The sequence below is a fragment of the Drosophila elegans genome, unplaced genomic scaffold, assembly GCF_018152505.1.
Source record: "Drosophila elegans isolate 14027-0461.03 unplaced genomic scaffold, ASM1815250v1 contig_397, whole genome shotgun sequence".
NCBI classification, from domain to species: Eukaryota; Metazoa; Arthropoda; class Insecta; order Diptera; family Drosophilidae; genus Drosophila; species Drosophila elegans.
The window spans coordinates 157,346-176,531 of record NW_024545782.1 but is presented as its reverse complement, the minus strand read 5'-3'; the positions used below and the strand labels follow the sequence as shown (position 1 = coordinate 176,531).

Genomic DNA, 19,186 nt, shown 5'->3' with positions numbered 1-19,186 from the left:
ATAAGATCAAGACTGTGACAAACGATGAATCTTTTCCGGCTATGAACTTTTTAACTCCCAATTGGATTAGTAAGAATGCTGCTGATAAAGAGCGTCTGACCCAGGTAAATAACCTCAGTAAAAGAAGAAATCTGGACGCAAGCGGTGGAAGTAAGACTTCGCTAAAAAAAACCTGTTAGCAATCAAAAACGTCCTCAAGTAGCCGCCTCTGCTACGAATTCTCAACAGTCCCCTTTAAATGAAGGAGAGTCTACTTTAAATGAAGGAGAGTCTACTTTAAATGAAGGAGAGTCTACTTACGCAGGGAAGAACAATATATTTGCTATTCTGTCTGATGACGAAGATGATACAATGCCTATTGAACCTATCACCGAGCCTGAGCTTGGCCATGGTTTATCCGAGCCTGTCCAACTTAACTTTTCTGCGGTATCACCAACAATGCCTTTTCTCCCCTTTTCTTCCCCTCCCTTTCTGCTGAGGGGTGTCACTGATTTTCGAAAATTAATTGCTTTAATTTTATCTGTGACTACAGGCTTTCGCCGTGTGGTCCAGAAGCTGTTTAAGAAAGAAAGGGCCTTTCGAGTCGTCATCAAGGGTCTCCATGCGGCTACTGAGTTAGCTGAAATTACTGCGTGGCTTAAAGCCTTGGGCACAATCCTCGTAGTGTATACAACCCCCTGTTGAGAATGACAAAGCGAACCGGGATATATTATTTGCTGAGTTGGAACCAGCGAGAAACAACAAAGAAGTTTATGATATTCGCACTGTAGATTACCAGCTCCAGAGAAAAGGACCTTTAAGGTGTTTCCGGTGTCAAGAATTTGGGCATTCTAAAAATTTTTGCTCACTTTTGCCAAAAGTGCTTCCTGCCGCCGATGTCCTGCCTATTTAGAGGCGATTAAGAAACGTAAGGCCTAATACCTCTTTGGATCGCAGTCAGATTCAAAAGCTTCTCCTTAAACCTGCTTTGCCCCCGGCTCATAAAGCTTAGTTTACCTCGCGACCTTCTGTATCCTCAAGTCAGCCCTTGCCAGTGTGTGATTCGCGGCAAAATGTATTGCCCCCGTTAAGCCAGACAAACCTTGAAAAGCTTCTGGAATTTATTGATATGTTAAGGAAGCAGCAGGAGAATGCTGCGATGGCTCAAGCGGCTGCAATTGACAAACTGTTGGTACGCTTTGATCAAATGATGTCGATTATGACGGCAACGTTGGAAATGCTACAAAGAGTGATGTTTAAGCAAGCCACCCCGCTGGGGTCGACGCATTGCGATGACTAATTACGGGCTAAATATCGTAATTTGGAACGCCAACGGCTTAGTTGGCAAATCTCTGGAGGTTGAGCATCTTCTACAGGAACGCAATATTGACATTCTACTTATTTCGGAGACACATTTTACCAGCCGTTTTTTTCCCGTATTTATGAAAATGCTATATACTGCGCAAACCACCCTGATGATCGGCATCTTGGTGATGCTGCCGTTATCGTTAAGTCCTCCCTCGACTATCACCTGAGCGCCACAATATCAGAGCCACATTTGCAAACAGTCAAACAGTAAATTTGGTCACTGGGTTAATCTGAGTTTGCTGTCGACATCCGTGGACATCGTTCTGGACTACGCCCAATTCGTGCTGGGGTTACGCAAGGAAGCGTCCTGAGGCCGGTCCTGTATTCAGTTTATACGCCGGATTTTCAAAACCCAGTTGCACGCGGTACACTTCTGGCCACCTATGCAGATGACACTGAATTTCTTACAGTTTTAGTACCCCATCGTCTGCCTCCCGGCGTGTCCAGTCATTCTTAAATGAATTCGAGTGTTGGGCTTCTCGGTGCAACATTGCACTGAACGTCGACAAAATATTGTCCGTGATAGACACGGGTGCCTCTTATAACAACACAAGAATACTGGCAAGCTTTTACCTTCCCTGCACTTAATACTCGAATTTTTTGGATCTTTGAACACTCCTGCGCATACACGAAAACAAGGACCATCCTTGTGCGGCGTGTAAAATAAAACAATTGCAAAAAAAAAGAATCGAGCTGACAAAATAGCTTATGCAAATGTAAGGGAAAATGACTGCTTTAATCATTTAAAGTCGATTTCGATCCAAGTAACTATGTATCCTTGTGGGCATGTTCAAATTTGCGTAAAGTGCTGGGAATTTTTACTGTCTGACTGTGAGACAAAGCCAAGTTTGAAGAGTGTGGCTTAGACGAAGAATGCAGGCCATACTTAAAGTATCCTTACTGAAACGGTCCTGTTGAAAATTTTTTAAAAAATACTTTCCTTAATAACATATATATTCTGAATATTATTATTAAGAGCGCAAATTAAAATGTTAAGTTTTATAAAACCATAATCCAGGCGAATGGAAAACGTTCTAATAAGTCTAAATGGCGAGCATAAATACAGACTTTATAGTTTCATTTTGTGGACAAAATAAAAGCTTTTTGAACGTTTATAAAAAAATAAACAAATTAGTCCTTTTAAAGCAAAAACTCAAGCAAGTGTAATTTTACTGCCGTGCTTGTTAGTAATTGTATATATTCTTCTTTCACCAAACTATATATATATTTTATGTATTTCGTTACATACATAATCTCTTTCTATTAAAAAAACATTAAAATCTGTTTCCAAATATTCACTAATATGGTGGTATCTTTTTAATGAGATAATATAAGAATTTTAAAATCTGTTCTATTCTATTTCTATTTATTCTATTATAACATAAAAGTGTAACTTGATGGACCTGTACAACTCTCGCAAGCAGCTCCACTAGATTTGTACGTTGTTTCACTGATTACGGGGTAATTCAATTACTGATCCACGGATACTTGAAGACTAGTACTTGTTGACCCAAGTCCGTTGCTTTCCCATTACTTCCTTTTGCACCCAGCACTCCAGCGCTCTCTCTCCTGTTGCCGTCTCTCTCGGTCGCTCCTTACCCTTTCTATGCAAATGGCACCACACTCTCTCGCCATACTACCCTTACTAATGGCGAATTCCCGGCATATCTTGCAACCGGTAGGCTACCACTTCCGTGATTGCTCGCACTGCTAGATTTTATTAAAGGGGAGTTACTCAACTCCTCACAACAAAATAATATCGCGTTTTTTCTTTGCCAAGATAAATTACTTTTAGGCAATTTATATTTTATTATACTGTATTACTGCATTTAATATTATAACTCACAAAAAAATTTATTGATAATGGCAGGTGAATAAATATACATTTCGTAGCAATATTGCCAATAAAACTACGACTCTAAAATTACGTTTGACCATTAGAAATGCATAATAAAAAGTACTGTTTTGTACACCCTTGCAAAGGGTATTACAATTTCAATCAAGTTTGCAAGTAAAAGAGATATTTCTGACTATATAAAGTATATTTATTCTAGATCAGCATCACTAGGTGAGTCGATTTAGCTATGTCCGTCCGTCCGCCTATCCGTCTATCCGTCCGTTTCTACGCAAACTAGTCTCTCAGTTTCAAAGATATATGCATAAAACTTTCCCATATATGTCTTCCTGTTGCAGGAAGTATGTAAGTCGGAACGAGTTGGATCGGATGACTATATCATATAGCACCCATTGGAAAAATCGGTAAAAAAAAAAAACAAAAGATTATAACTTGGTTATTATAATTTCTGTCAGAGGTTTGCAACGCAGTGAAGGAGACATTTCCGACACTATAAAGAATATATATTCTTGATCAGCATCTGTCCGTCTATCCGTCTGTCTCTCTGTCTGTTTCTCCATCCGTCTGTCCGACCGTCCGTTGCTACGCAAACTGGTCTCTTAGTTTAAAAGTTCTCAGCATAAACCTTTTCCAGAAGCTGTCTTCCTATTGCGGGTAGTGTATTAGTCGGAACGAGACGGATCGGACGACGTTATCATATAGGATCAATAAGAAAAATAAATTAAAAAACTTTATATCTTGACTGCTTCTTAATTTTTTTCCAGTTCTTCCAGAAATTTCAAAATTACGGTTTTAATTTTATTAAAATCGACCGAATTTAACAAATAGCTCCCAAAAAAAACAATCAAAATATAAAAAAAATGAAAAAAATGATAACTTTGCTGTTTTTGTTATCTTTATAGTTCTTGGATATTGAGTGATGGTTTAATGTTTTGGAATGACGGTTTAAATTTGATCAAAATCGAACTACTATATTATGTAGCTCCCATGAAAACAAGAGGAAAATAAAAAAAAATTGGAATCAAAATATTAGCTTCTCTAATTTTGTATTCTTTTTAAATTGTTTTTCATATAGGAATGGTTTAATAGTTCGGATTTGAGTGATAATCGCCAAAACTAAAAGGTCCGATTTTCATGGAACTTTTTGACTTTTTGGGTTCACAACAACAACAAAAAAAAACACATTTGGACCGGTTTTGAGAATTTAGATTTTTTACGGAAGTTACAGGGTCTACTCAACTTTGGTCACTTTTTAAAAAATACTACTTCCATTTTATTTAATAACTTCTGATTGGTAGGGGCTATCTTGATGATTAATTACTGCTTAAATATAACAACATAAAACATTTATTTTTAATTGTATTTTCTTAAAATAAAAAGTTTTCTGGACCAGCTACAGATTTCTCATTTATCAAAAAATAAACTTTAATACATTTCAACACATTTAAAAATAAAAAAAATAACAGCTTTAACAAAGTTTTGAATACCACGTGTTTATCTGTGCGGGAGTTATCTTATAGGTTCGTTTGGGAATCAATATTGTTGTTTAAATTAGGCAACACTTTGTTTTTGGTTTGAGGTTTAATTGCAGAGTGATTTCTTTATTATTTGTTTAGTTATTCGTTGGTTCATTTTTACAATAAAGTGCTGATCTAACGGATTTGAAGTAGAGAGGATGCGGTATTTGCTGACTTGGCCAGCCGAGGGTATCTGCTGAGGCAAAAGTCTTTGTATGACCGTCGCAGGGGCTTCCGGGGTGTCGCCGAGGTACTCGCTGAGGCTGTACTTATGCCAGTCAAAGGGGTTTTGGTGGGGGAATGCCGAGGGTAGTTGCTGAGGCGGTAACAAGCGCACAGCTATTTCCCATACAAAAGTTGAAAAAGTACCGCAAGCAAGACGGCGGGCGCACTGCTGCCGACGGCTCAACGCGGATAAATTTAGTTCGATTTGGAAGATTTTTTGTTTGACTCGATACTCATTGACCGACGTCTACCATGTCTCAGAGTGACACGACAATTCGTAGGCATAGCACGCGCACTGGTCGTTGTATTTGGTTAACGATTTTAATAAAATTAAAATTAATTTGAAAATAAGCCATTAATATATCTCAAAGTACATTCAAAAAATTTGAAACACAACAATACAATTGTAATAAATTTTGTTCATTTCTATAGTTGCTGTATGGTATAGTACCCCGATCCAGCCCGTTTTGACTTATATACCATGTGCAATAGAAATTAGACTTTTGGGAAAGAAACATTCAGACAGCTTTAAAACTAAGAGGTTAGTTTGCTTAGAATCAAACGGGCGAACAGATAGACGGACAGACGGATGGATGGGCAGACGGACATGGCTTAATCCACTTTTCTAGTGTTGCTGATCAAGAATATATACACTTTATAGGGTTAAAAGTGTCTCCTTCACAGCGTTGCAAAGTTTTGACTGAAATTGTAATACTCTTTGTAAAAGTATAAAGAGTGTCAAAAAAGAATTTTGTAAGGATGTATGTAACCAATCGGACATAAAAATAGCTAGGTAAACACATTAAATGGTTTTCTCAGTTATGTAAAACCCTTTCATACTTGTTTATAGGGCCCACTCACTTGATGCGAAAATGTTGTCTACTTTTTTTAACGTGGTACAATGTAAGCATGGACACTAGGCAATTTTTTGAAATTTTTTTTTCTTAAGTACCTAACAGAATATTTTGAAATTTTTTGCTTATAATAAGGTAAGTTTCCATTTATTTTAAAATTTTTTTTTGCAAAAATACTGAGAAATTACGGGAAAAAGGATGCCAACTGCTGACATGATTCAAGTCAAGGGAGCCTTATATCGCAAAATTCCAAAAGATTATGAAAGCAAACATATTTTCCCTACAATGACCTACGATCTTACAAAAATATCAATTATTAAAAAAATTGCGTCGGTTTGAACAATGAAGTCGTTTTTTGGGGTTTCAGGTGCAGCGGTGTATGCCTGCGGGTGGTCGCTCTTTAGAACGCAGCCATTCAACAAATGTTGGGATACGAGCTTGCCGCTTTCACAGGTTATTTTTAAAATTTTAAACTATCGAATAGTCCAAGAAAAAACAGATACACTGGTATAGGTTTGGGTATAAGTAAGTTTATTTGTTGATCCGGTGGGTGATGAGTCGCCGTCGCTATCAGGAAGTTCCTTTTCGTCCTCTCAGGCGATTATTGGCCGGCTGGCCGAAGGTGTCCCAATGTTGAATTAGGATGATTACGTTGGAGGGGTGACTGCCCCTCTTACCTGCTGATCTATGGACTCAGACAGTGAATAATTATACGCAGTTAACGACTGTTGGTCGGAGTTAGGTTTATGAGCGATGGCTCTTTATTATTCAAAAGTTGAATCAGAACTGAAACTTAAAGCTAACATAATTGAACTTCATAGCGGCCACTCCAATGGGCAGTGCTTGCCGGCTATGCACGAGCATCCGGCCAGACGCTGTGTCAGCAGTTTGGCCGGCGCGATGTTTACGTAAACTGTGTTCAACAACTTTGGTTTTGCTGGCCACAGTTAACTACTCCCCCTTTTTAGTTATGACCGCCCTCGGTCGATCCTAAATCACTTCTTTTATTTGGATGGCAGATCTTTTTGCTCTACTAATTCGCTGATAAGTAAGACCAATGCAGATAAGTGCACAGCATATTGTTCCTACAATAATTGCTGCGAGATACATTTGGTTGTCGTCAATTTCGTCTCGGAACACCTTGATAAACTCCAAGTTTCGTTCACTCAAGCGGTGAAGGTACGGGAGGCTGAGAACATCTTGGTTGGCAGTGATGTTCAATAGGGGGGAACTGGCTGCCCCTGGAGTTCGCTTCTGGGCGCTAGCGTGATTGATGAAGAGGGTTTCATTTATTATGGCTTGTTTATCGAAGGTGATAAGGTGAGTGCCATGTATCCAGACTTCTGTCCCATTGTCCACTCGAACACCACGTATGTGATTGGGTGAAGGTCGCTCTGTTGTGTTGGGCAATACGCCATCCCACCAGCATGCAGTTCTTTGGCGCATGAACTCTCTGCCAAAAGGCAGAATGTGGCTCCCGGTGACACGGAGCAGTTTTTAATGGCGTAAATTTCTCCGACGCATTCCGCTATAATGTTTTCTGTTATCTGCAGCATTGTCTCACTATGAGCGACTGGAAAAATTGTTATCTTCTTGCATGCTAATTTTACTTTGGGAAATTTTATGATTAAATGTAAAACGTTAACGGACTGCAGAACCTTCACGGACGAAACAGACAAAAGGTCCCCTATGGGAGTGTTGGTGGGTTCCTCAAGCCAAACTGATTTTAAGTCTTCATTCATAAAATGTTCGGACTAACAATATTAATTTTGGCAAGGGTTATTGCAAGCATTAAATTCTGTAATTTCATCATCAACATTCTGTTTCTAGCAAGTAGTGTCTCATATAGGTGTCCAGTGTCTACTTGTGAATTTTTGGCGGATCTCAGAATTTGATTAACGGTCGATGTTAGCTGATTAATTTGATTTTGGATTTTAGTGTTTATTTGATTTTGCTTATTGCTTGACTCAACTAGCTTCATTTCGGTGAATCTGATTTTCTCTAAATCACCTGCGTCTGGTGTCCCTGCTACGACCTTTAGCGCTGACCCTAAGAAATCCAGACTCCTAGCTACTCGATGATGAACACCCAACGACTCCAACAAGTCCTGGAGGTGGGCGGTATCAACGCTTAGAAGCTTTTTCATGTGGGATAGTGGAAACATGTCTATTATGTTGTCTGTTTCTTCCACCACGCGCGCATACTCCGAGAGGTTCGCTGTGTGAGTGACGAACGCGAACTCTTCCCACACTAGTATTTGGCCGTCAACGATGGGGATATACTTGGCCTGGGAATAATCAGTTATGTGAGCCGACGCCAAGGATAGGAAAAAATAAGGTACGAGTCCGAACCTGCGGAATTGAACTTTAGCTATTTTTTGTTCATCGAGAGGTATCCCACCACCAATAAAATAAGCTTAAACTAAAAGGCATGCCGGTGGCAATGAACTTATGTTTAGTACGAATATGCGCCACGTGGCTTAAAAGTGTAATAAAAATGGTTAAAGAAGGACATTATCTGATTGTGTTATTTAAGATTGTCCTTGTGGACCACCCTCCCCTTAATGAGGACCGTGGTCCCCAGGTCCGCTTCTACAGCTCTTTCCTAACACAAGGGTGTGAGTTTATTCCCTAGCCTTTTGTTGGACTTTACGAAAACTTTTTCTCCAACTTCGAAGACCCTATTCTGCCGAGTCGCGTTCTCCCTGTTTCTTAGCGCGTCCTGTGCGTTTTTTATCTTTTCCCGGACTTCTGTTTGTAAGCCGTCCGAGTTCGCCTGCACAACATCAGCTGGTCTTTTGTCAATGACCGTGTGGATTGATTTGTTGTACCTGGTAGTGGCTAATAGAACTATTTCCACGGTGTCGGTTATTCCGGTGTCGATTTTTAAACATCGACTGAGTTCCGATAGGGTACTATGGAACCGCTCTAAATGCCCGTTTGAAACACTATGTAGAGGCGGTGCATTTGCAATGTTAAAGCCAAAATGATTACTGAGCAAGGTAGAGATTGTCTGCGACTTCAACGACGGTCCGTTGTCTCTAGCTAGCTTACTCCAGCTTTTGGAAAATAAATTCATCAGCTGAAGTAAAGCTGGTTTAAGATCCTCAATGGTCCTTGAGTGGACGTGTTGCACGACAGCAAATTTCGAAAATTTGTCGATGCAAGTGAGAAAATATTTCCTGTCGGTGGAGTATATGTCTATGTGCAATATTTCTCCAATATGAGAGGGGATTGGTGTCTCACCCAACTCCTGTTTTTTTGGATGTCTGTCGTATTTGGCTCTCGCGCATGTCTTACAGTTTGAGACGATTTCGCTGGCCAATTTTGCCATCTTCGGGAAGTAGTACTCGGAGAGCATTTGCTTCACATTTTCCTGGGCCGATCTATGGGCCCTATTATGCTCAGCTGTGATAATTTGTCGCCTCTCATCAACTGCAAAAATGTCTGTTACTCGGTTTTTGCAGTGCCAGAATTTTGTTGCTGGAAATTGTCGAACCAGCTGGTCCTGCATCATGGCCAACGTGTGTAGGTCACAATGGATGGCGTTTACGCCATTAGGAACGATAATATCTGCGATTTCTCTGAGCAATGATTCTTTGCAAGAGAAGCTAACTAAGTGACGACTTTTGTTCCCAAACAGTATGAAGATGCGTTTCAACGTGGAGCGCGCCTCTTCGAGAACCAATTGGTTCTGGAAGCAATTCAGTGGTTTGTCCGTAGAATCAATGGTGTGGGTCAGGGAGAGTTCGAATGATTCAGCTTCCTGCTCATCCATGGCACTGAGTTGTTGTCTGGACAGCGCGTCCGCGACCAAGTTCTCTTTGCCAGGCTTATAAAAAATACGCCCACCTGACTCATCGATGCGCGCCTTCCACCTCTTGATTTTAGCGTTAGGATTTGACTCCGAGACCGCAAAGGTCAAGGGCTGATGATCAGTAAAGATATTTATGTCTTTTACTGCGTACAGATAGTGCCGTAATTTGGCTAATGCCCAAATAATAGCTAACAATTCCCTTTCATTTGTAGCATAATTTCTTTCCCTGTCCTTCAATGTCCTTGAGATCATTGTGATAGGACGACCCTCTTGGGACATTACCGCGCCAATGCCATAGGCCAATGCATCTGTCGTTAGATCAAATGCTTTTTTAAAATCGAGGTATCTTAGCATGACGTCTTCAGATGCCAAGATATTTCGCAGCTTCTGAAACGCTTGTTGCTGCGCCTCAGAGAACTGGACCGGAATGTTTCGTGACCTATGTCTACTAACCGTTCCGTTTTCCCCTTTCAAGATTTCCGAAATGGGTCTTGCTATTGCTGCAAAGTCCTTTATGAAACATCTGTAGTAGCTCGCCAGGCCAAGGAATGATCTGACTTCAAACACGGATTTTGGTTCCGGGAAGAGTTTACGCTCTTTTTAAAGAAGCGTGATTTTTCTACAGACACCCTCATGTTTGCTTCGTAGAGGTTCTTTAGAACCCACTCTACGTGTGTGACATGTGATTCTTCATTTTCAGAAAAAATAATCACATCATCCACGTATACGTGACAAAATTTGCCGATTTACTCTCGCAAAATATCGTCGATTGTCCTTTGAAAAATGCTGGCAGCATTTTTCAGACCAAAAGGGAGTCTGCGAAATTCATATTTCCCTCCGTTTACCGAAAAGGAAGTTTTTTCGCGATCACGCTCTGCGAGTATGATCTGGTGGTATCCTGACTTAAGGTCCAAAGTTGTAAAATATTTGGCCTTGCCTAGGTTTCCCAATATCATGGAGATATTTGGCATGGGGTACTTGTCAGGTACCGTTCTTTCATTTAGCTTGCGAAAGTCAATTACTAGTCGCATGTTTTTGTTGCCCATTTCATCAGTGCCCTTCTTGTCCACTACCCATATTGGGTTGTTGTACGGAGACACTGATTTTTGGATTATGCCGTTGTCCAATAGATTTTGGATTTCCTTGTTAACAAAATCGGCCGCCTCCATGGGGTACGGATACAGTTTTGCATAAATAGGTTCTTCATCCATTGTTCTTATTGTGGATACTACCAAAGTGTTATATGGTAGTGCCTCATTGGGGTCTGCAAATGCCCTTTTTCTGCTTTTAAGCATTTTTATAAAGGCATCTTTGATCAGAGGGGGTGCATCAGAGCAATCTACGTTAGTAAAATTGACATCAGCACAGGTATGGAAGGAAATTTCTTCGACTTCCGTACCCCACTTAAGACTCCCAGATTTTAAGCAAAGCGATGCTCCAGCCTGTGCTAACAGGTCGAGGTCGATTATCCCATCGAACGTTGATAGGTCCGATAGAATAAAGAATGTTGCTTTTATATTGAAAATTGAGACAAGGCATTTCTGTGTTATTTGAATGAATATTGAAAGGGGCTTCTACCGGGTGGACGCCTTTTAGCCCCTTGTAAGGTCTAATAAAGTTTATAGACGCGCCCGTGTCTATGAGGAATTTCATGGAAGCCCCCGCTACTCTTCGTCTGAGGACGGGTAGCAGGGATTTTCCCCTAAAAAATTGATGGCATCTGAATCATAATCTTCAACGGCATCGTCAATTACTTTTGCCGCTGCACTGGAGGCTGCGATAGAATAATTTTTGTCGACCTGCTCGCCGCTTTGAGTGACATGATTAACTCTTTGTCTTTTAATAGGGCCTGAACGGCCGGACGTAGCCGGTCTCCCGTTTTGGTAAGCCTGTGCTTGGGTCGGTTGTACAATTCTAGAAACGGATGAGTCAACAACCATTGGCTCTGGAGTATTATTTTGCGGTACAAAATGCACTTAGGCCTTATGTGGCTTGCTAAAGTGCGGGTTTTTACCGGCACCAAACTGTTGATTAGGCTGCGGGAAGGGCTTGTCCTGTTGACAATCTTGTGGCTTTGGATTTTGCCGACGATCTTTGTCCTCCTGGCTTCTTGCAAACGTAGTTGCGAAAATATACCTTTCGTGGTTCGATTCCACTTCTTGTGCCAGGGCCAAGGCCGATGGCATGTCTTTCGGCTTTGCCGAGAAGAGCACATCCGTGAGGTTTCGCTTGAGGCCTGAAATGAACACGCATAAAGCGTCGTCGCGGAATTTGGCGCACAAAATTGTTGCCATTGACGTATCATACGACATATTGACTTTGTTTGTCAATAAGGTGAGTTTTTTCTCAACCTCATCGTAATACTGTAGAAGGGTCATGCCACCCTGTCTTAGGGTTCCCAGCTCTTGTTCAATGACATGCATTGGTCGCTTGTCACTGAACGTGAAGTCAAGACGACTTATTATCGCGTCGAAATTTAGTACCTTGCCGAATGAGGACAGCACGGCGTCGGCAGGGCCCCTAATCTTACTTCTAATGATGATAACCGCCTGGTAGTGGCGCGAGCTACCATCATACCGTCTAAAAATATGGTAAGCGGCCGTGGCCGCCTGTCGCCAGGAGACGTATGTTTCCTGTGCACCCGCAAATTCGGGCAAGCATTTTATAGCATCTAAAGGTTCGCTTCATTGTATATTATCATCTATTTGAATAGCCGTGTATGTTTTCACTTCTGCGGCCGTTGCTGGTGAAGTATTTATTGCTGCCACCCTGCCAGCCAACTCTTCGATTTGTTGTCTTAACCCCTTCTCTCTTATGTGGTTCTGAACGGCCTGTTCTGTTAGGGCATTATTAATAGCTGCCTGTATAACGGACCTAAGTTGCTCGGGATCCATGACGTCTGTAGGAGGGACGGGGGGCTTGCGTCTTGGGGTTGGGGCGTGGACTTGCCCTATACTCTCGGACTCTGAGTCGCTTGAGTATTGTTTTCTGTTCCTATATTGGAGAAGCGGATCACTCATGGGTAGTCGAATTTAACTGCACAGGAATCCGTGCACGTAAGCAAAAGCGCTGCATAAATAAAGACAAAGTCGAAAGACTTTGGGGGTCGTATTTCCTTTTAGTTTATCTGCTGCTGTCAAATTGTAAATTATAAAATTCTAAATACTGAAATTCTCCAAAAATTTACTTCGCACTCGTTTATTTATTTATTTGATTTTCCACTTTTTTTTTTGTTGTTACAAGAATTAAATGGGCAGAATTAAATGCTTGTTTTTCTTGAGACAGTGGTCCGAATTATATAGATAACTTTGACTGAAGACATAAAAGTTTTGGCCGAAGGGCCCACTTACATATTTTGTGAATTTTGTGTTGTTTTGCAGCTACGTTTTTTCCCGCGCCGCCGTCACTTTTAGTTTCCAAGCTTTAGCTTTATTCGGTGGGGTAATCTGTTACCACTAGTTGAGCGCCAGTAAGTTTATTTGTTGATCCGGTGGGTGATGAGTCGCCGTCGGTATCAGGAAGTTCCTTTTCTTCCTCTCAGGCGAACGGTATGTCCGCTGTTGATTATTGGCCGGCTGGCCGAAGGTGTCCCAATGTTGAATTAGGATGATTACGTTGGAGGGGTGACTGCCCCTCTTACCTGCTGATCTATGGACTCAGACAGTGAATAATTATACGCAGTTAACGACTGTTGGTCGGAGTTAGATTTATGAGCGATGGCTCTTTATTATTCAAAAGTTGAATCAGAACTGAAACTTAAAGCTAACATAATTGAACTTCATAGCGGCCACTCCAATGGGCAGTGCTTGCCGGCTATGCACGAGCATCCGGCCAGACGCTGTGTCAGCAGTTTGGCCGGCGCGATGTTTACGTAAACTGTGGTCAACAACTTTGGTTTTGCTGGCCACAGTTAACTTATATATCAGTATACAAAGGTTTAAAGTTTTTTTGCAGTTGATAAAGATTAATACTAAACAAATTTTGAAGTGGCAACTGTTTAACTTGTTCTGTGTCACCTGTACTCAATTTTGGGTGAGAATTTGTTTGGCTTCAGAAAACATTAATTTTGTGAGTACACATATATACATAATAAAAAACTTGAACTTACCGGACTAGAAAATTTGGAGAATGTGGTCGTGATCTTAGTTGTCCGTGATCCCAAAAGCTCTGTGAACTTTTTTGTAGGCTTAGTAGTAGTTTTGGTTATCTTAGGTGTTTGTTTATTAGTGGTGGGAGTCGTTGTAGTAACGGCGGGAATTTTAATACTGGTGGGGCTTGTTTTTAAAGTGGCGCCTTCCTGGCAAGTTCTGAAAATTTTGTAAAATCTGTAACAATTTATTCAGAAATAAGATGAAAAAAACGTTTTAAAAATTTTTTTTTGCTTACAACTGAAAATAAACGAAATTTTGCAGGAGTAACAACAATTCCCTTGAAGAAGCTCAGGATATTTCACCTACTCTTTATTAAATATCTTCTGATGTGTACATTTAAAATAAAATAAACAGAAAAAATGTGGAAGCTTGCCATAAAAATAATACAAATATTTTGAATTTATTTTATAAAAAATGATTCAAATCAACAAAAAAATGTGTAGATGTAAATTTTTTGCCATGAACCAAAATCTTCCAAGAAACAAAAAAAATAATTTTTTCTATATTCCCGACTGTTAGATACCTGTTACTCAACTAACAAATTTCAAAATAAACGTTCCCCCACAAAACAATCGGAGTCTAGGTCGAACTACATAGCCGACCCTAAAAGCTAAGAGCGTACAGCACCCCCACCCCCGCTAACAGTTCTGTTATTCTCTCGTTATCTCATTCTTCTGCTAGCAGCGGCAGAACATCGGCCGATCAGTGGTTGAGAGAGGGGCGCCAGAGGTGCCATAGCTTCTTAAATAATAGCTGGATTTTAAAATTTTGTTGTCTACCGATAGATATAACCGAAACGCACATCGCCTACTCTAACGGTTAAAAAAAGTCCCCTTCTTGAGCCATTATCCATGTCTTTAAAATATGACGTTAGGGTTGAAATCTTTTTTACACAATATCTCCAGTCTTAAGGTATCACTAAATAATATATCTTCAATGGAATTAATTTGAATTTTGTTTCTAAATCTGCAGTCCTCTGTTTGTTGTAAATTTGGTTTAAACAGAATTTTTAAGTATATTTAATTGGATAGTTACCAAAAAGCGGTTTACAAAGAATACATCCAACAAGGTATCAGCTGTGTTACTAAACTGAGTAGCTTGAAAAGAATTGACTAGAAACAAATCACGGAACCATATAATATCGGAAAAATTATGTTCGTTAAGCATATTGCTATTTAAATCTCCAGCTAAATTAAAATCTCTGTATTGAAGGCTTAGGTAGGAGGTAAGGTCAATCAATATACAGACAACCAATAAGACACTTCGGATTTCCAAGAACAGATATTCAACGGTGCTGACAGACATAACCTTGCAGATGAGCTTGCAATTCAACGTTTTAGTGTGACCATTCGCATTGTTAACTATCAATCTACCTGGGCTCATCCCTGAGCACCAAGAGCTGTAAAAGCATTCCCAAATTTATATTTCTTAAAAGAAGACTTTGCACGCCCTATTTACAAAATGGTCCCCAATAAACAAAGGTTTAACTATTAAAAAATTTAAAGTAAGATAAGGGGAAATGATAAAATATTTTTCGAATCCTAGTTAGGAGCAAAAGCTATGCTCGTTCGGTGAGACCGAATTCTTAGATATGAGTTTTAGATGGCTCATAGCCCAAATGCAGATGTAGATCTCGCATTTGAGTTTTAATTTCGAGTGGAAAAAATAACAATATTTAAGTTATTTAATTTTAATTTTTTAAAAATGATTAATTTTGAATTTTAATTTTAATGATCGAAATAATAATTCAAGGATAAAAAACAAATTTGGGCCAAAAAAAAACACTGACGCCGGGAATAATAATAATGATCAAAATAATATTTATGAACGTTATTAAAATAATACTTTTTATAGAAATTATTTCCAAAAAATGTTTGTTATAAAACTTATATTGATTACGGTCCCTGATATATGCAGTTGCGACTTACCAAATCTTGAAAATAAATTACGTTCTTTTTGCTGACGCCGGTGTAGGGTTCGGGGAAATAGCAATAAACAAAACGTATTACGCATGTCAATTCGGATAGGCCCGGGCAGAAATGTAGGCAAAACTTTCAAACTTCCAATCGGTTATGCCTGCTGAGTCGCATTGTCCACACACACACACACCCACTTAGATCTCTCCCGCTCTCTATGGGTGTGCGAAAGGTAAAGAAGGAAAAATGAGCGTGTTTGGGAAAAGTCCCGTTTCTTGTGGATCTAGAAATTTTCAATTCGCGCTGCCTTAAACCAACGCGGAGAGATGCTCGCTCACTTGTTTTTGGGAACGACAAGCAACTACAAGTATTTGGACAACAGTATTAAATTTAAACTGCAATATCGACACGTGCATAACCTGTACCCCAAAAGCCAGAAAGAACATAGGCTTGGGAGCTTGCAACCTCATTTTGGTAAACGCCGCATACGAAACTAAGAGCGGAGCATAAGTGATAACTGACCGGAACTTGGTGAAACGCATACCGATACGTGGAGCCCTAACCTAGGAAGTCAGAAGACTTGTACAACAGCCTTTTGGGAGTACCTGCGTCTAATACTATTTCTGGGCTGAAATAAACAGGCCTAAAGGAGATCGGCGCAGCAAACCTGTGAAGAGGGATTGGCGCTTCTAGCAGCATAAAGTCCGCTAGGGAGTACAAACGATGCAAGCACACATACTTCCAAACCAGCGCCTACACTGGCATACGTCGGCGATACCGATCGCCCATAAGAGAAGTCCTATTGTTTTGATTTAACTTGAACTTTTTTTTTTGAGAATTAGTTTTAATTAGCTATTAATTTTATTAAGCATATAAACTAAGTGAATGCCAGATACCACAACTATTAATCCCGTTTAAATTGAATAACCACCCTCTTTGAGAAATCCTAAACAGCACCTGCGTCTTCTTCCGCCCAACGAATCGGCAGCGGAAAATATGTGGAATATGTCTAAACAAAATATATTAAAGAAGTTTTAATTGCAAAAGAAGAACATGAATTATTAGAATCTAAATTCAGTAACTGAATAGAAACACAGAACAAAAAATGAATGTGGAGAATATATATAAATTATCTTGGATTTTGTTACCGTTTAATATGAGCGAATAATTTGATAGTAATTATTAAATCATTAAAAATTAGTTTAAATGACAAAAGCACAAAAGAAAGCACAACCAACTTGCAATTATAAAACAAATGCATATTTTTATACCCTTGCAGAGGGTATTATAATTTCAGTCAGAAGTTTGCAACGCAGTGAAGGAGACGTTTCCGACCCAATAATGTATATATATTCTTGATCAGCATCACTAAGAGAGTCGATCTAGCCATGTCCGTCTGTCCGTCCGTCTGTCAGTCTGTCCGTCCGTTTTTACGCAAACTTGTCTCTCAGTTTTAAAGATATCTGCATGAAACTCTTCCAAAAGTTGTCTTTCTATTGCAGGTAGTATATAAGTCGGAACGGACGACTATAGCATATAGCTCCTATAGGAACAGTGAAAATATTAAAATTTTTTTTTTTTAATTTAACTTTTTTATTTTGTAACTTTATTTTAGAAATTCTTTTTGATTAATTAATAATTTGACAATTCAAAATACGCTTTTAATTTTATTAAAATCGGAAAACGTCATGTAGCTGTCATAGGAACTATTAAATAATTGAGCTGCCAATCATCACAGCTTGAAGTGCATCTAATTTTATATTTTCAAGAATATTTAATATTTGCAAAAGCTGCAAGGGTATATGAACTTCGGCTTGCCGAAGTTTGCTTCCTTTCTTGTTTATTTATAAGACCATTATTTTGGGGTCATATTGATACTACAACTCATTAAGGAATGCACCATTTCGACTCTAAGACCCTAAAATGATCCTAGAACTTCCTCACATCAGTACCATATTAAAAAAAAAACATTGTCAAATGGACCCTAAAATGAACCCAATAAAAGATAATGGATAATGGCATATTGACACGCCAAAGTGCATATTAACAATTTCGAAAATGTCAATGTATAGGTGTTAATTTGATTATTTATTAAGAACTTTTTACAACTCAATAGTGTCACATTGACACCTAAATAGGGACATATAGTATTGTCATGTTTTTTTTGTGGGTGAACAAATTAAGGATTTGGCATGAAGATTCAAAAAGGAGGCACGCCTACTCTAACGACCACAAATAGTGAAAGTATGTACTGACAATCTCAGGTTAGACCGTAGGTCTTAGGCTTTATTTTAGGCTTTCGGATGACACAAAAATCGAGCTAAAACTTTAGAAGTTATTGGCACTTTGATTTGCTCTGAAGTCACTGCAGGAGACGAGAGCAGCAGAGAGCCGGACTTGTGTAAGTAATTTCCACGGGGAAACTTGTTAGTGTATGTGTGCTGTGCAGCTCCTCTGCATTAGATAGTGCCGTTGTAGCGGGGGCGGGGGGCTGCTCTTGTAGAGTTGTTAATGCAGTTCGGCAAATGTCGCCAGCCAACCCGATGGTTTTCTGGTGGAATATCTATTTTGAAATTGGTTAGCTGAGTAACTGGTATAAAATAGTCGGGAAACTCGACTATAGCGTTCTTGTTTTAATTCCTTTGGACATAGTAATGGTTCAATAACTCAGAATTTCGCTTTCAATTCTATTTAAATCAAACCGCTCAAACGAACGGATAATTGAACTGAAAATCGTTATAGCTTCAATGTTCTTAAACAGACACGCACATAATTCGAAATTAAGATGTGTTAAAGAACAATTTTATTAAATAGCTACAAGGGTATATAACTTCAGCTATTGTTTTGTGTTTGTTTTTGTTTCTTTTCTTGTTTTTTGTTTATTTTTGATCAAGTTGAATATTTTAACTCTATTTGGCAGACTGGATGAAAATGAAAGTGTTAGTTTACTTACAAAAATGAATTTTTTGTCTCCGCGAAGAGCAAACATTATTATTTAAATAAGGCACAAGGTTCTCTGAACGGTAATATTTTATTCACGAACTAAGGTTGTGCAACCAACATCGAAACGGTTTAAACCCTAATTTCACATATACAAGATATAAAAATTACATAAATTAAAACTTAGCGACTTAAGATTTAACTATAATAAGTACAATCAAAATGTTTATTTAGTAATCTAGACCTATTGTTTTTTAAAACTGTGTGTCTAGCGCATTAAATAATAAGTTTTATACTTGTAGCGTTAGGAAGAACATGTAAATGAGTTAAATTAAATTATCTCTTCGCACATTTGATTGACTGCTACGACCTCGTTTTCTCTTTGGCATCATACATTTAAATTAATTAAAGTGAGGAAATTTTTCGCTCACTTAGCAGTAAAGTGTCACTATCCCAAAATATATAAAAAAAAATATATCGCAATGTCACTAGTACAAAGGATCACTTGACTCTAAATTTTTTATGGAAATTTGTTTAACCTTTTAAACTTTCCCTAGACCTCCAC

General features: G+C 39.1%; 1 protein-coding gene across 2 annotated transcripts in view; it reads right to left on the bottom strand.

The window, feature by feature from the left end:
• The window catches only part of LOC108149210, a 193,555-nt gene that overhangs the window by 134,229 nt on the left and 40,140 nt on the right, over nucleotides 1-19,186 (bottom strand). The window contains exons 3-4 of one of the 2 annotated variants that reach the window (XM_041708786.1): nucleotides 13,723-13,921; nucleotides 13,567-13,662 (exon numbers count right to left, since the gene is read on the bottom strand). In XM_041708786.1, coding sequence (XP_041564720.1) covers nucleotides 13,627-13,662; nucleotides 13,723-13,921 — 235 coding nt within the window. In that variant the 3' untranslated portion in view covers nucleotides 13,567-13,626. Of the gene's footprint in view, nucleotides 1-13,566; nucleotides 13,663-13,722; nucleotides 13,922-19,186 lie in introns of those variants that run through there. The other variant, XM_041708785.1, reaches the window with a different exon arrangement.